Below are 16789 nucleotides of genomic sequence, written 5' to 3' on the forward strand. Positions count from 1 at the left end.
CAGATGCATTTCAATATTCAAAGTACAAGAAGACAATGTTGTCCATAAAACTCTCTGGACCCTTATTCTAATCTTTATGTAAATATATATATTTTTTTTTGTAGCAGTTTTTTAGATAAGTCCCCCTACATACGGTTTCTCAACTAACTTTAAGAAATGGTTCATCTGACTATTCACTAACCCTAGCCCTAACCTTACCATAACCTATCCCTGTCCCCCCAACCATAACTCTAACCCTAACCTTAAATGCCAAACCTGGCCCTAACCCTAACAAGTTGCTGCACATGAACAGAGTTGCAATTGTTAGTTGATTGATATTGCATTTTACACCTTAACTAGTTTTAGGGTGAGTCTCTGGAGCTACACAGCGCCTCTCTATGGCCGTCTGCTGCTATAGACAAACCACACTGTTTCAGGACCTGAGAGGGCAGAGAGAGAGGAGAGAGGCAACTTGATTTCTAAACCATATAGGGGAGGAAATTTGGCATAGAGAGTACGGTGAAATATTCAGTCCTGGAAAAAACATATTTCAAAGGCTAGAAAATAAGAAGAAGGTGAAGAATGAAATAAAAAATATGAAGAAAAAGTATACTTGTGTCACGTTCTGACCTTAGTTCTTTTATTATGTCTTTGTTTTAGTATGGTCAGGGCGTGAGTTGGGTGGGTTGTCTATGTTACTTTTTCTATGTTTTGGGATTTCTGTGTTTGGCCTGGTATGGTTCTCAATCAGAGGCAGCTGTCAATCGTTGTCCCTGATTGAGAACCATACTTAGGTAGCCTGGTTTCACTTTTGGGTTGTGGGTGATTATTTTCCGTGTCAGTGTTTGTGCCACACGGGACTGTTTCATTTGTTTTGGTCTTTCATTTTGTTATTTTGTGTATTGTAGTGTTGTTCAGTTGTACATATTAAAATGGACACTTACCACGCTGCAAATTGGTCCGATATCTCTTACTCCTTGTCAGAAGAAGAGGACGAACGTTACAACTTGGAGGGAGGAGATTATATTCTGTTGCAATAAAATTCAAGAGTAGAGTTACTTTGCTTCTGGATTCTGATCATAAATCATGATGAGGAAACATTTCATTAGTGCTTTCTTGTTGTGTGTTTTCCAAATGTGTTGCATGATTTGTCATTGCCGTGTCAACAGAGACTTGACGACAAAGGGAATCTATGTGTCAGTGTCCTATCATTTGGTTGTTTACTTGGTTCTTCTATTAGATAAAAATGTAAAACCAACCAGACTTGACTCAGAGTCAGACTGGAATTCTTCCTGTGTAAGGCATGTCAAAAGTAAATAAAACTATATTTGGAAACAATGCAGCTTTTCTTGCGTCATAGTGCAGGACCTACATTAAGATCCATATATAATACCTTCCTGTAGGACCTCCTTTGTTAATTATATGTCTTCAACAGCTACATGAAACATTTTGCAAGATAAACAACAATCTACTGTGATATTTTAACATGAACATTTATTGTCATGTCACAGCTATGGAACCTTGCCAATGAGCACTCAACAACATGTCAAAGTGTGTGTGTGTGTGTGTGTGTGTGTGTGTGTGTGTGTGTGTGTGTGTGTGTGTGTGTGTGTGTGTGTGTGTGTGTGTGTGTGTGTGTGTGTTATTCGGTCACAAGGAAGTGGAGTTCTTGATAAGTAGAGGAAGACAGGTATTTATTTTTGTTAACATGACGTGGGACCTGATATATATGGTCTCTGTGTGCCAAGCTCTGATTCACACTCGTTGTATATCACGTCCTTGAAACAGTTCAATTCAACACTCGTCTAGCTGTCTAGCTGAAGTTAAATCAACCTGGTAAGCCATGGTTTATCTTTTCATGAACTACTTTCACTACTAACTATTTAACAGGCCTATGTTAATAACACTAACAAATAATTGTCAGTCACTAGTGAATGGAGGGAAGTGTTGCAGGAGAAAATGGTAGGTTGGAAGGTTGGAATTAATGAGTGTTGGAATAAATACATAGACACATGAACAGTATAAATGTTTGAGCTCCACCAATCAGGGTGAGAATGTGTGTTTAGTTATATATGTTTTGTGTTTTGGTTTCACGGTCTGAGAGGTGTGTGCTGGTCGTCGTGGTTATGATATCAGGAATCAAGGTAAAAACCCAAGTGCAGACGGTGTGAAGTAACAATGTTTATCGTAACACTGGAATCTAGAAGAAAAAGAAACGCACACCTATTTAGGCGAGGTGCTGGCTAGCAGAGTAGAAAACCTGAAAATAAAAGAGAGCCGCACACTCTAGGAGCTCAGATGCAAAAACTTAATTACCAACGTTTCGACAGCCAAGCTGTCCTCATCAGGGTACGATCACAAACATCGCGGGATGACTCGTCCGCATAGTGCCAAAAGACACAGGTGTCTGCAATCATGGGACAGACAAACGACAGGTCAAATGAAGGCAGGGGTCGATAATCCAGGGCAGGAGCAAGGTACAGGACGGCAGACAGGCTAAGAGTCAGGGACAGGCAGAGGTAAGGCGGGTGGGTACAGGGTCAGGACAGGCAAGGGTCAAAAACCAGGAGGATGTGAAAAAGAGAGACTAGGAAAAGACAGGAGCTGACAAGACAAACGATGGTAAGCTTGAACAAACAAGACGAACTGGCAGAGACAGACAGAAAACACAGGTATAAATACACAAGGGATAATGGGGAATATGAGCAACACCTGGAGGGGGGTGGACATATGGTGAAACTGATCAGGGCGTGACATCTGGGTGCACTCGCTTCCATACCAGGCTGTGCGTCAGGCAGGGCTTGGTCCTTCCCACCCTGGAAAATCCCTTTGGGCAGGGGGCTTCGCCATGCTGGCATCTTAGGGAAGTGGGGATGAGTGCTCCCACTGACCAGAGCACCCACTGACGCGAGCACCCACTGACCAGAGCACCCACTGACCAGAGCACCCACTGATGCGAGCACCCATTCACAATGTCTTTGTAATGTATGTTTGTTGTTTTAATAGCAATAATAGTAATCGTCCTCAGTAAAGTTAGAAATGAGTGTTTAAGACGTCATCCTAGAGATAGATAATAAATAGACTAATACATTATTTGGCACCAAACTATTCACCTGAATACTTGTGTGTTTTTTGGATGAAGTTCTATTGAACAAGACTGGATATTTGTTTCAATGTCTTCTAACATGGAGGCTCATGTATGCTCTTACATTAAGATCATTCCAGGGGTTTTTCCCTACCTTTTTATATGTTAAAATTATAGATTGGTTATTTCAACGTAATTATTATTACAGTGTAATTATGACTAGTTATATTGTTGTTGCTACTGTTAAACTTTCTGTATGAACAAGAGAGCTTTAATGACAAAAGGAGAGTTTATATTTCCACAGGTGTTTGAGTTCCATTGTCTGTACTGGCCGGGAAACATTACCTATATACTGTATGTTTGTAGTTACAAAACGGCTATAATCTCATTAGAAATATTATCATTTATAGATGTCTTGTTTGCTCTCTCTCTCTCTCTCTCTCTCTCTCTCTCTCTCTCTCTCTCTCTCTCTCACACACACACACACACACACACATCTGCTATACAGAGAAATGGTGGGTTTTCTCTGCGTTCTCCTCTCTCTGACTGCTTTACAAGTGGAGGGTTTCAGTGGGGGAGGATCTTCCATTGCTTCTCAGTGTGGCTCAATGCTACCTGATAATAGTTTTCATGGCAGCACAGGGCAGAGCTCTTCCTCACCATATACTGTCACTGTCAACAAGACCACCTTCCAGCCAGGAGACACCATCCAAGGTGAGTCACCGAGATGGTTGAAACACAATATTGGGCTTACCCAATACATACCGTATTGGCTCAGACGAAGGAACGGAGTGGGAACAGTAATCTGTCTGGACATTTCTAATATTTTGTGAGTAAATTTAAATCAATATTTTAACAGGGCTTATTGTGTTACTTTTTATTGTTACCTTTTATTTTTAGTCTACTTGGTAAATAGTTTGTTCTTCTTGAACTGCACTGTTGGTTAAGGGCTTGTAAGTAAGCGTGTCACGGTAAAGTCTACACTTGTTGTATTCGGCGCATGTGATTTTATTGGAGATAGACCATTTACCAGAATTGACCTTTGGCAGTCTGTCCCTGCTCAGACGTAAACTTTTCACATAGCATATTCCATCACAGTTAATATGACAATACAAGATTGCTAAGAGGCAGGGAATCATGACTTAGTCCAAGGACATGTCATCCAGAGATTCAGCACTCAATTTCCCTTTCTCCATCTCTCTCCCTTTTTCAATTTCTCTCTCTCCCTTTCTTCCTTTCTCTCTTTCTCAGTGACTCTGTCAGGAACCTTCACCTATAAAGGGTTTCTTCTGGAGGCCCATGAGGAAGGACAGAACAAGGCTGTGGGAACGTTCTCTCTCGGCAGTGGAACTGGGATCGTTCTTGTGCCTTGCAATGGGATCGCAGTGAGTTACAGTTATGGTTGTAAAATTCCTGAAACTTTCCCAGTTGGAGGATTCCTGCCCTGCTCCTACCCTCCTGAATCTGGAGATCCTCCAACTGAGATTTCTGGAAAACATGGGACATTTTGGCAGAGTTTCTGGAATTTTGTAACCCTAGTTGCAATACAGCACAGGACATTCTGTCCATATTCTTCACTGTTACCAATTTACCCACTGATTTATTGGATTATATTGACTCATCAATATGTCAAATGAAACTGATTTGAGCCCAATAATAGGAGAGATTTTACTGGTCCGGCTACACAGTGCTGAAAAGTAGGGTTGCAAAAATTCCAGTAACTCCCCAAAATTCCAAGGTTTTCCAGAAATCTAGTTGGTGGATTCCAGATTTACTGCTTAAAACCTGGGCATTTTGGGCAAGTTACCGTTTTTTTCCAAACTTAAACAAGAGTTTGTTAACTTTACGTACTATAGCTAGAACCACCAATAAGCATTGATCAGTGTCTTACCTGCCATCAATGTACCAAGATCATTATCCTCTATTGATTGACTTACCGGTTGTTTTATTGTTAGGCCTCTGGGGTGAGTCAAAGCAACAATCAACCTAGATCATCAGTAACAGTCACCTGGACAGCACCATCCTCATCCTCATTGGGCAACATCATAGTCAAGTGAGTCTCTACTAGAGTTGAACATTACAGTAAATTTCCCCAAATTCCCAGGTTCTCCAGAAATCCTGGTTGGAAGTTACTGGAATTTGGCAACCAAAGTCTCTGCTAAAACCATCACAAACACGACACAGTTCTTTTTTACATGATTTTTCTGTAGGACGCAACTGAAATCACATATATTTTGTCAAAAATGTTTGCAAAGGTGCCATGCCTATTGAAAGCACAACGGTACAATATATCTATTTGTAGTATAAAAACATTTTGGTGCATGATCCAACGGCACAGACAACAGTTCGGCATCTAGATTTCATTTACCATTGGTTGTGTTGTCGAAATGACCTTATGTTGATGACTTCCTCCAAACCCATTTGATTTTCTTTGGTGATTCAGTGTCATCACATAGATATTTGGGGTTGAAATTATGAGAAAGAACGTTGATTAAACTAGTTTTACCCAGTGACAAGCCTCTAAATGTTTGCTCTGGGTTGCAAAGTTCCAGAAACTTTCCCAAAACTCCCAGGTTTTTCAGAAATGGATGATCTGCAGAATCAGGATGGAATGAGCACTGGGAATCAGGGGATTTTGAAAAACATGGGTCATTTGAGAACAGTGCAGGAATTTTGTGTGCAGTCTAATATTGGTACTATTATCCGTCTTCCTCTTCAAGGTCAACATTTATGCAGACCTCCAGTCTATTTTGGATTGCAGTGCCTAGTGTGACTGTAAACCGACTGTCCTCAGCTTTCACCACAACAAGAGCTCAAACAACAACAACTACAGCTCCTCCTACAACAACTACTGATCCTACTACAACAACTACTGATCCTACTACAACAACTACTGATCCTACTACAACAACTACTGATCCTACTACAACAACTACTGATCCTACTACAACAACTACTGATCCTACTACAACAACTACTGATCCTACTACAACAACTACTGATCCTACTACAACAACTACTGATCCTACTACAACAACTACTGATCCTACTACAACAACTACTGATCCTTCTACAACAACTACTGATCCTACTACAACAACTACTGATCCTACTACAACAACTACTGATCCTACTACAACAACAACTATTGCTCAAATAAATCTCCAACCACAACAACCACTGCTCCTACTACAACAACTACAGCTCCCACTACAACAACTACAGCTCCTAACACAACATCTACTGGACCTATCCCAAACAGCTCTGAACAGCACAACTATGACTCCTACTGCTACATCTGCTACTCCAATTCCTACTCCTATGCCTCCTACTGCTACACCTAGTCCTACTCCTCTGACTCCTAATACGTCAACAACTTCAACTACTGCTACTGCTACAACTCCTCTTAGACTTACGGTAATGTCCTTAGACACAAATATGGATACATAGTACTTGTACTATTTTAATTCAATTTAGCAGGCATTGTTGAATGTTTCGCTAGTGTTGCGCTAGTGTTGCGCTAGCTCTCAACATGAAAAAGTTTAATTTCATAGAAATGAAACAAGACCACTTTCTCTTTGTCACACAGGGACAAAAATGTTGTGCTTAAAGCCAAGGTTGTAACGAGTCGGCATGTATTTGAATCGTGACTCTGTGTCGCGCGAGAGGACGCAGGACAGAATATTCTGTCATCAGTAGTATGAAGTGGTGCCAATTTTGTACTGTCACTAAGTGCTGAGATTTTCCTGGTCAGGCTGTATGTCCAGGGTTAGTCAAGGCCCAAAGTGTATATATGTCAAAACCCCCAGAAATCTGTATACAGTTCCTTCGGAAAGTATTTGGATGCCTTGATTTTTTAAAACATTTTGATACATTACAGCCTTATTCTAAAATGTATTAAATCGTTTTTTCCCTCATCAATCTACACACAATACTCCATAATGACAAAGCAAAAACGGGTTTTTAGAAATGTTCGCTAATTTATATAGGTAAAAAATTTATGGAAATATCACATTTACATAAGTATGCAGACCCTTTACACAGTATTTTGTTGAATCACCTTTGGCAGCGATTACAGCCTCAAGTCTTCTTGGGTATGACGCTACAAGCTTAGCACACCTGTATTTGGGGAGTTTCTCCAATTCTTCTCTGCAGATCCTCTCAAGCTCTGTCAGGTTGGATGTGGAGTGTTACTACACAGTTGGATGTGGATTGTTACTGCACAGGTCTCTCTGTCTGGGCCAAACAAGGACATTCAGAGCCACTCCTGCGTTGTCTTGGCTGTGTGCTTAGGGTCACTGTCCTTTTGGAAGGTGATCCTTCACCCCAGTCTGAGGTCCTGAAGGCTCTGGAGCAGGATTTCTTCAAGGATCTCTCTGTACTTTGCTCCGTTCCTCTTTGCCTCGATCATGATTAGTCTCCCAGTCCCTGCCGCTGAAAAACATCCCCCCAGCATGATGCTGCCACCACCATGCTTCACCGTAGGGAAGGTGCCAGGTTTCCTCCAGACGTGACGCTTGGAATTCAGGCCAAAGTGTTAAATTTTCATTTCATCAGACCAGAGAATCTTGTTTCTCATGGCCTGAGTGTCACGTTCTGACCTTTATTTCCTGTGTTTTGTATTTAGTTAGTATGGTCAGGGCGTGAGTTGGGTGGGTAGTCTATGTTTGATTTTCTATGATTTGGGGTTTTCTATGTTTCGGCCTAGTATGGTTCTCAATCAGAGGCAGGTGTCATTAGTTGTCTCTGATTGAGAATCATACTTAGGTAGCCTGGGTGTCACTGTGTGTTTGTGGGTGATTGTTCCTGTCTTTGTGTTTTGCACCAGATAGGGCTGTTTAGGGTTTCACACGTTTCTTGTTTTGTTGTATCAGTTGTTCATGAGTAAATTTACATATTAAAAGAACCATGGACACTTACCACGCCGCGTATTGGTCCTCTGATCCGTTTCGCCTCTCCTCTTCGGAAGAAGAGGAGGAAATCCCTTACACAGAGTCATTAGGTACTTTTTGGCAAACTCCAAGTGGGATGTATTGTGTATTTTACTGAGGATTGGCTTCCGTCTAGCCACTCTACAATAAAGGCCTGATTGGTGGAGTGCTGCAAAGATGGTTGTCCTTCTGGAAGGTTCTCCCATGTCCACAGAGGAACTCCAGAGATCTGTCAGAATGACCATCGGGATCTTGGTCATCTCCCTGACCAAGGACTTTCTACCCCTGTTGCTCAGTTTGGCCATACGGCCAGCTCTAGGAAGAGTTTTGGTGGTTCTAAACTTCTTCCATTTAAGAATGATGGAGGCCACTGTGCTCTAGGGACCTACAATGCTGGAGAAATGTTGTGGTACCCTTCCCTAGATCTGTGCCTCGACACAATCCTGTCTCTGAGCTCTTTGAACTCATGGCTTGGTTTTTGCTCTGACATGCGCTGTCAACAGTTGGACCTTATTTAGACAGACGTGTTCCTTTCCAAATCATCCAATCAATTGAATTTACCACAGGTGGACTCCAATCAAGTTGTAGAAACATCTCAAGGATGATCAAGGGAAGCAGGATGCCCCCAAGCTCAATCTCGAGTCTCATAGCAAAGGGTTTGAAAACTTTTTTTAGCAAGGTATTTCTGTTTCTAATTTGTAATAAATGTACAAAACAACAACAACACTGTTTTCACTTTGCCATTAGGTGGTAGATTGATGAGGGGAAAAAAATATTGAGTACATTTTAGAACAAGGCTGTAACGTAGCCAAATTTGGAAAAAGGGAAGGGGTTTGAGTATTTTTCCAATGCACTGTATATATATATATATATACAGTATATATAATTTTAAAAAATTTGTTTTACGCACAGAGTTTGAGAGAAAGAAAGCGCTACTCTAGACCAATGGGCTGCGATGTTAGAGATGACCCCAGGAAATGCACCTACATCTCTGTCACAACCTACCCTCCTTTCATAGTGGAGATTAGTGCACCTGCAGAGACACCTAAGGGATACCTGGGAATCATCAGTGAAATGCTAACTAATCAAATCAAGGTACCACAACACATCCAGATTTACTTATATCATTGTATTCGAAGGACAGCAATGAAGTGGTAAAGTTTAAGCAAGTATGTTTAGGGATTGGTTAAATAAAGGCAAGTAAATCTAATTTGTTAATGTTAGGATGGGATTCAAACCAGTGATCTTGTGTATGGCAACCCATATCAACCTTTTATAAATCAGATACTTAGACAATACAGGAACCTCTCCATTAATCACCAAAACATACTTCATTAATTACGACAACAAAAAATGATGAATATTGTTTATTTTTTCAGTTTGAATCAGTGATTGTGATGTACGAAAGTGGAACATTTACTGTTCAAAAGGCCTTTTACAATGGAGCCACATTTATCAACAAAACACTAGTAAGTTTAAGTCTCTAGTGATATTACAATTTACATATACAGAGGATTACTTCTACTCGGGAGCACAAGACAGTCCTGTTTCAACTTCCATTATTTAATAGTTTGATTATTTCATACTTTTCTTTCAGCTGGAGGTAACGGACAAAGAACTTGCTTATGATCCTTATATAAAAATACTCCAATTGAACTTCATCATCCCTGATAATTTGACTCCACTTTTGCTCAAAACCTTGACCCTAACACCCAGATGTGTAATAGATACTAGTCTTCAAAAAGTGTTTTTTGTCCGAGGATCTGTTGAGGATAATGGTAAGATTCAGGAGTGCGTCTTCTTAAATAAATGCTTTATTTATTTCTTTAAATGCTATTTAAAATGTACATTTGTTGACTATGCTGACACAGCTGTTTTGCATATTGTAAGAGCACTTGTACACATACACACACACAGACACACACCACACACACACACACACACACACACACACACACACACATAGGAGGAGGAAGTGTTCTGTAACTTTGCAAAATGCGTTGTTCTTCTCCTGCAGGTGATCTTGGCTCTCCCTCCATCACACTTTTGACAGGCCTCTCCAGTCAGGTTTCATCAAGCTGTAGGAAACCACTTTTTCACGGTGAGTGAAGTCGACTTTTGGTCATTTTTCACTTACTGTGGTCATTGTACACTGTGGTCATTGTGGACTGTGGTCATTGTACAATGTGGTCATTGTACAATGTGGTCATTGTGGACTGTGGTCATTGTGGAATGTGGTCATTGTGGACTGTGGTCATTGTGGACTGTGGTCATTGTACAATGTGGTCATTGTGGACTGTGGTCATTGTGGACTGTGGTCATTGTACAATGTGGTCATTGTGGACTGTGGTCATTGTGGACTGTGGTCATTGTACAATGTGGTCATTGTACACTGTGGTCATTGTGCACTGTGGTCATCGTGGACTGTGGTCATTGTGGACTGTGGTCATTGTACAATGTGGTCATTGTGGACTGTGGTCATTGTGGACTGTGGTCATTGTACAATGTGGTCATTGTGGACTGTGGTCATTGTGGACTGTGGTCATTGTACAATGTGGTCATTGTACAATGTGGTCATTGTACACTGTGGTCATTGTGCACTGTGGTCATTGTGGACTGTGGTCATTGTGCACTGTGGTCATTGTGGACTGTGGTCATTGTACAATGTGGTCATTGTACACTGTGGTCATTGTGCACTGTGGTCATTGTGGACTGTGGTCATTGTGGACTGTGGTCATTGTGGACTGTGGTCATTGTACACTGTGGTCATTGTGCACTGTGGTCATTGTGGACTGTGGTCATTGTGGACTGTGGTCATTGTACACTGTGGTCATTGTGGACTGTGGTCATTGTACAATGTGGTCATTGTGGACTGTGGTCATTGTGGACTGTGGTCATTGTGGACTGTGGTCATTGTACAATGTGGTCATTGTGGACTGTGGTCATTGTACAATGTGGTCATTGTACAATGTGGTCATTGTGGACTGTGGTCATTGTACAATGTGGTCATTGTACACTGTGGTCATTGTGCACTGTGGTCATTGTGCACTGTGGTCATCGTGGACTGTGGTCATTGTGGACTGTGGTCATTGTACAATGTGGTCATTGTGGACTGTGGTCATTGTGGACTGTGGTCATTGTACAATGTGGTCATTGTGGACTGTGGTCATTGTGGACTGTGGTCATTGTACACTGTGGTCATTGTGCACTGTGGTCATTGTGGACTGTGGTCATTGTGGACTGTGGTCATTGTGCACTGTGGTCATTGTGCACTGTGGTCATTGTGGACTGTGGTCATTGTGGACTGTGGTCATTGTACACTGTGGTCATTGTGCACTGTGGTCATTGTGGACTGTGGTCATTGTGGACTGTGGTCATTGTACAATGTGGTCATTGTACACTGTGGTCATTGTGGACTGTGGTCATTGTGGACTGTGGTCATTGTGGACTGTGGTCATTGTGGACTGTGGTCATTGTACAATGTGGTCATTGTGGACTGTGGTCATTGTGGACTGTGGTCATTGTGGACTGTGGTCATTGTGGACTGTGGTCATTGTGGACTGTGGTCATTGTACAATGTGGTCATTGTACACTGTGGTCATTGTGCACTGTGGTCATTGTGGACTGTGGTCATTGTGGACTGTGGTCATTGTACACTGTGGTCATTGTGGACTGTGGTCATTGTGGACTGTGGTCATTGTGCAGTGTGGTCATTGTGCAATGTGGTCATTGTGGACTGTGGTCATTGTGGACTGTGGTCATTGTACAATGTGGTCATTGTGGACTGTGGTCATTGTACAATGTGGTCATTGTACAATGTGGTCATTGTACAATGTGGTCATTGTGGACTGTGGTCATTGTACAATGTGGTCATTGTACACTGTGGTCATTGTGCACTGTGGTCATTGTGCACTGTGGTCATCGTGGACTGTGGTCATTGTGGACTGTGGTCATTGTACAATGTGGTCATTGTGGACTGTGGTCATTGTGGACTGTGGTCATTGTACAATGTGGTCATTGTGGACTGTGGTCATTGTGGACTGTGGTCATTGTACACTGTGGTCATTGTGCACTGTGGTCATTGTGGACTGTGGTCATTGTGGACTGTGGTCATTGTGCACTGTGGTCATTGTGCACTGTGGTCATTGTGGACTGTGGTCATTGTGGACTGTGGTCATTGTACACTGTGGTCATTGTGCACTGTGGTCATTGTGGACTGTGGTCATTGTGGACTGTGGTCATTGTACAATGTGGTCATTGTACACTGTGGTCATTGTGGACTGTGGTCATTGTGGACTGTGGTCATTGTGGACTGTGGTCATTGTGGACTGTGGTCATTGTACAATGTGGTCATTGTGGACTGTGGTCATTGTGGACTGTGGTCATTGTGGACTGTGGTCATTGTGGACTGTGGTCATTGTGGACTGTGGTCATTGTACAATGTGGTCATTGTACACTGTGGTCATTGTGCACTGTGGTCATTGTGGACTGTGGTCATTGTGGACTGTGGTCATTGTACACTGTGGTCATTGTGGACTGTGGTCATTGTGGACTGTGGTCATTGTGGACTGTGGTCATTGTGCAGTGTGGTCATTGTGCAGTGTGGTCATTGTGCAGTGTGGTCATTGTGCAGTGTGGTCATTGTACACTGTGGTCATTGTGCAGTGTGGTCATGGTACACTGTGGTCATTGTACACGGGTCGTTGTGCAGTGTGGTCGTTGTGCAGTCTGGTCATTGTGCAGTGTTGTCATTGTGCAGTGTGGTCATTGTGCAGTGTGGTCATTGCGCAGTGTGGTCGTTGTGAAGTGTGGATTTGTGCAGTGTGGACATTGTAGACTGTGGTCATTGTGCAGTGTGGTCATTGTGGACATTGTGGACTGTAGTCATTGTGCAGTGTGGTCATTGTGGACTATGGTCATTGTGGACTGTGGTCATTGTGCAGTGTGGACATTGTAGACTGTGGTCATTGTGCAGTGTGGTCATTGTAAACTGTGGACATTGTGGACTGTGGTCATTGTGCAGTGTGGACATTGTAGACTGTGGTCATTGTGCAGTGTGGTCATTGTGGACTGCGGTCATTGTACACTGTGGTCATTGTGCTGTTTGGTCATTGTGGACTGTAGTCTTTGTCAACTGTGGTCATTGAACACTATGGTCATTGTGGACTGTGGTCATTGTACACTGTGGTCATTGTACTGTGTGGTCATTGTGCTGTGGTCATTGTGGACTGTGGTCATTGAACAGTGGTCTTTGTGGACTGTGGTGATTGTGGACTGTGGTCATTGTACACTTTGTTGGCTGTGGTCATTGTGGGCTGTGGTCATTGTAGGCTGTGGTCATTGTGGACTGTGGTCAATGTGGACTGTGGTCAATGTGGACTGTGGTCATTGTGGACTGTGGTCATTGTACACTTTGTACACTGTTCATTGTACACTGTGGTCAATGTGGACTGTGGTCATTGTGGACTGTGGTCATTGTACACTTTGTACACTGTTCATTGTACACTGTGGTCAATGTGGACTGTGGTCATTGTACACTGTGGTCAATGTGGACTGTGGTCGTTGTGGACTGTGGTCATTGTGGACTGTGGTCATTGTACAATGTGGTCATTGTACACTGTGGTCATTGTGGACTGTGGTCATTGTGGACTGTGGTCATTGTGGACTGTGGTCATTGTGGACTGTGGTCATTGTACACTGTGGTCATTGTGCACTGTGGTCATTGTGGACTGTGGTCATTGTGGACTGTGGTCATTGTACAATGTGGTCATTGTACACTGTGGTCATTGTGGACTGTGGTCATTGTACAATGTGGTCATTGTGGACTGTGGTCATTGTGGACTGTGGTCATTGTGGACTGTGGTCATTGTACAATGTGGTCATTGTGGACTGTGGTCATTGTGGACTGTGGTCATTGTACAATGTGGTCATTGTACACTGTGGTCATTGTACACTGTGGTCATTGTGCACTGTGGTCATTGTGGACTGTGGTCATTGTACAATGTGGTCATTGTACAATGTGGTCATTGTACACTGTGGTCATTGTACACTGTGGTCATTGTGGACTGTGGTCATTGTGGACTGTGGTCATTGTGGACTGTGGTCATTGTGGACTGTGGTCATTGTACACTGTGGTCATTGTGCACTGTGGTCATTGTGGACTGTGGTCATTGTGGACTGTGGTCATTGTGGACTGTGGTCATTGTACACTGTGGTCATTGTGGACTGTGGTCATTGTACACTGTGGTCATTGTACTGTGTGGTCATTGTGCTGTGGTCATTGTGGACTGTGGTCATTGAACAGTGGTCTTTGTGGACTGTGGTGATTGTGGACTGTGGTCATTGTACACTTTGTTGGCTGTGGTCATTGTGGGCTGTGGTCATTGTAGGCTGTGGTCATTGTGGACTGTGGTCAATGTGGACTGTGGTCAATGTGGACTGTGGTCATTGTGGACTGTGGTCATTGTACACTTTGTACACTGTTCATTGTACACTGTGGTCAATGTGGACTGTGGTCATTGTGGACTGTGGTCATTGTACACTTTGTACACTGTTCATTGTACACTGTGGTCAATGTGGACTGTGGTCATTGTACACTGTGGTCAATGTGGACTGTGGTCGTTGTGGACTGTGGTCATTGTGGACTGTGGTCATTGTACAATGTGGTCATTGTGCACTGTGGTCATTGTGCACTGTGGTCATTGTGGACTGTGGTCATTGTGGACTGTGGTCATTGTACACTGTGGTCATTGTGCACTGTGGTCATTGTGGACTGTGGTCATTGTGGACTGTGGTCATTGTGGACTGTGGTCATTGTACAATGTGGTCATTGTACACTGTGGTCATTGTGGACTGTGGTCATTGTACAATGTGGTCATTGTGGACTGTGGTCATTGTGGACTGTGGTCATTGTGGACTGTGGTCATTGTGGACTGTGGTCATTGTACAATGTGGTCATTGTGGACTGTGGTCATTGTGGACTGTGGTCATTGTGGACTGTGGTCATTGTACAATGTGGTCATTGTGGACTGTGGTCATTGTGGACTGTGGTCATTGTACAATGTGGTCATTGTACACTGTGGTCATTGTGCACTGTGGTCATCGTGGACTGTGGTCATTGTGGACTGTGGTCATTGTACAATGTGGTCATTGTGGACTGTGGTCATTGTGGACTGTGGTCATTGTACAATGTGGTCATTGTGGACTGTGGTCATTGTGGACTGTGGTCATTGTACAATGTGGTCATTGTACACTGTGGTCATTGTGCACTGTGGTCATTGTGGACTGTGGTCATTGTGCAGTGTTGTCATTGTGCAGTGTGGTCATTGTGCAGTGTGGTCATTGCGCAGTGTGGTCGTTGTGAAGTGTGGATTTGTGCAGTGTGGACATTGTAGACTGTGGTCATTGTGCAGTGTGGTCATTGTGGACATTGTGGACTGTAGTCATTGTGCAGTGTGGTCATTGTGGACTATGGTCATTGTGGACTGTGGTCATTGTGCAGTGTGGACATTGTAGACTGTGGTCATTGTGCAGTGTGGTCATTGTAAACTGTGGACATTGTGGACTGTGGTCATTGTGCAGTGTGGACATTGTAGACTGTGGTCATTGTGCAGTGTGGTCATTGTGGACTGCGGTCATTGTACACTGTGGTCATTGTGCTGTTTGGTCATTGTGGACTGTAGTCTTTGTCAACTGTGGTCATTGAACACTATGGTCATTGTGGACTGTGGTCATTGTACACTGTGGTCATTGTACTGTGTGGTCATTGTGCTGTGGTCATTGTGGACTGTGGTCATTGAACAGTGGTCTTTGTGGACTGTGGTGATTGTGGACTGTGGTCATTGTACACTTTGTTGGCTGTGGTCATTGTGGGCTGTGGTCATTGTAGGCTGTGGTCATTGTGGACTGTGGTCAATGTGGACTGTGGTCAATGTGGACTGTGGTCATTGTGGACTGTGGTCATTGTACACTTTGTACACTGTTCATTGTACACTGTGGTCAATGTGGACTGTGGTCATTGTGGACTGTGGTCATTGTACACTTTGTACACTGTTCATTGTACACTGTGGTCAATGTGGACTGTGGTCATTGTACACTGTGGTCAATGTGGACTGTGGTCATTGTGGACTGTGGTCAATGTGGACTGTGGTCAATGTGGACTGTGGTCATTGTGGACTGTGGTCATTGTACACTTTGTACACTGTTCATTGTACACTGTGGTCAATGTGGACTGTGGTCATTGTGGACTGTGGTCATTGTACACTTTGTACACTGTTCATTGTACACTGTGGTCAATGTGGACTGTGGTCATTGTACACTGTGGTCAATGTGGACTGTGGTCGTTGTGGACTGTGGTCATTGTGGACTGTGGTCATTGTACAATGTGGTCATTGTACACTGTGGTCATTGTGGACTGTGGTCATTGTGGACTGTGGTCATTGTGGACTGTGGTCATTGTGGACTGTGGTCATTGTACACTGTGGTCATTGTGCACTGTGGTCATTGTGGACTGTGGTCATTGTACAATGTGGTCATTGTACACTGTGGTCATTGTGGACTGTGGTCATTGTACAATGTGGTCATTGTGGACTGTGGTCATTGTGGACTGTGATCATTGTGGACTGTGGTCATTGTACAATGTGGTCATTGTGGACTGTGGTCATTGTGGACTGTGGTCATTGTACACTGTGGTCATTGTACACTGTGGTCATTGTGCACTGTGGTCATTGTGGACTGTGGTCATTGTACAATGTGGTCATTGTACAATGTGGTCATTGTACACTGTGGTCATTGT

General features: G+C 43.1%; 1 protein-coding gene across 3 annotated transcripts in view; it reads left to right on the forward strand.

The window, feature by feature from the left end:
• The first annotated feature begins 1705 nt into the window (after positions 1 to 1705).
• LOC109885998 (mucin-5AC) overlaps positions 1706 to 16789 on the forward strand; it is a 46192-nt gene continuing 31108 nt past the window's right edge. Inside the window, exons 1-9 of one of the 3 annotated variants that reach the window (XM_031792977.1) lie at positions 1706 to 1815; positions 3573 to 3778; positions 4316 to 4449; positions 5020 to 5117; positions 5785 to 6481; positions 8908 to 9090; positions 9375 to 9464; positions 9593 to 9773; positions 10013 to 10096. In XM_031792977.1, the coding sequence (XP_031648837.1) occupies positions 3577 to 3778; positions 4316 to 4449; positions 5020 to 5117; positions 5785 to 6481; positions 8908 to 9090; positions 9375 to 9464; positions 9593 to 9773; positions 10013 to 10096 (1669 nt within the window). In that variant the 5' untranslated portion in view covers positions 1706 to 1815; positions 3573 to 3576. Of the gene's footprint in view, positions 2124 to 2217; positions 3779 to 4315; positions 4450 to 5019; positions 5118 to 5784; positions 6482 to 8907; positions 9091 to 9374; positions 9465 to 9592; positions 9774 to 10012; positions 10097 to 16789 lie in introns of those variants that run through there. The other 2 variants (XM_031792978.1, XM_020477768.2) reach the window with 2 other exon arrangements.

This window comes from Oncorhynchus kisutch, linkage group LG16 (assembly GCF_002021735.2).
Source record: "Oncorhynchus kisutch isolate 150728-3 linkage group LG16, Okis_V2, whole genome shotgun sequence".
In the NCBI taxonomy this organism is placed as follows: Eukaryota; Metazoa; Chordata; class Actinopteri; order Salmoniformes; family Salmonidae; genus Oncorhynchus; species Oncorhynchus kisutch.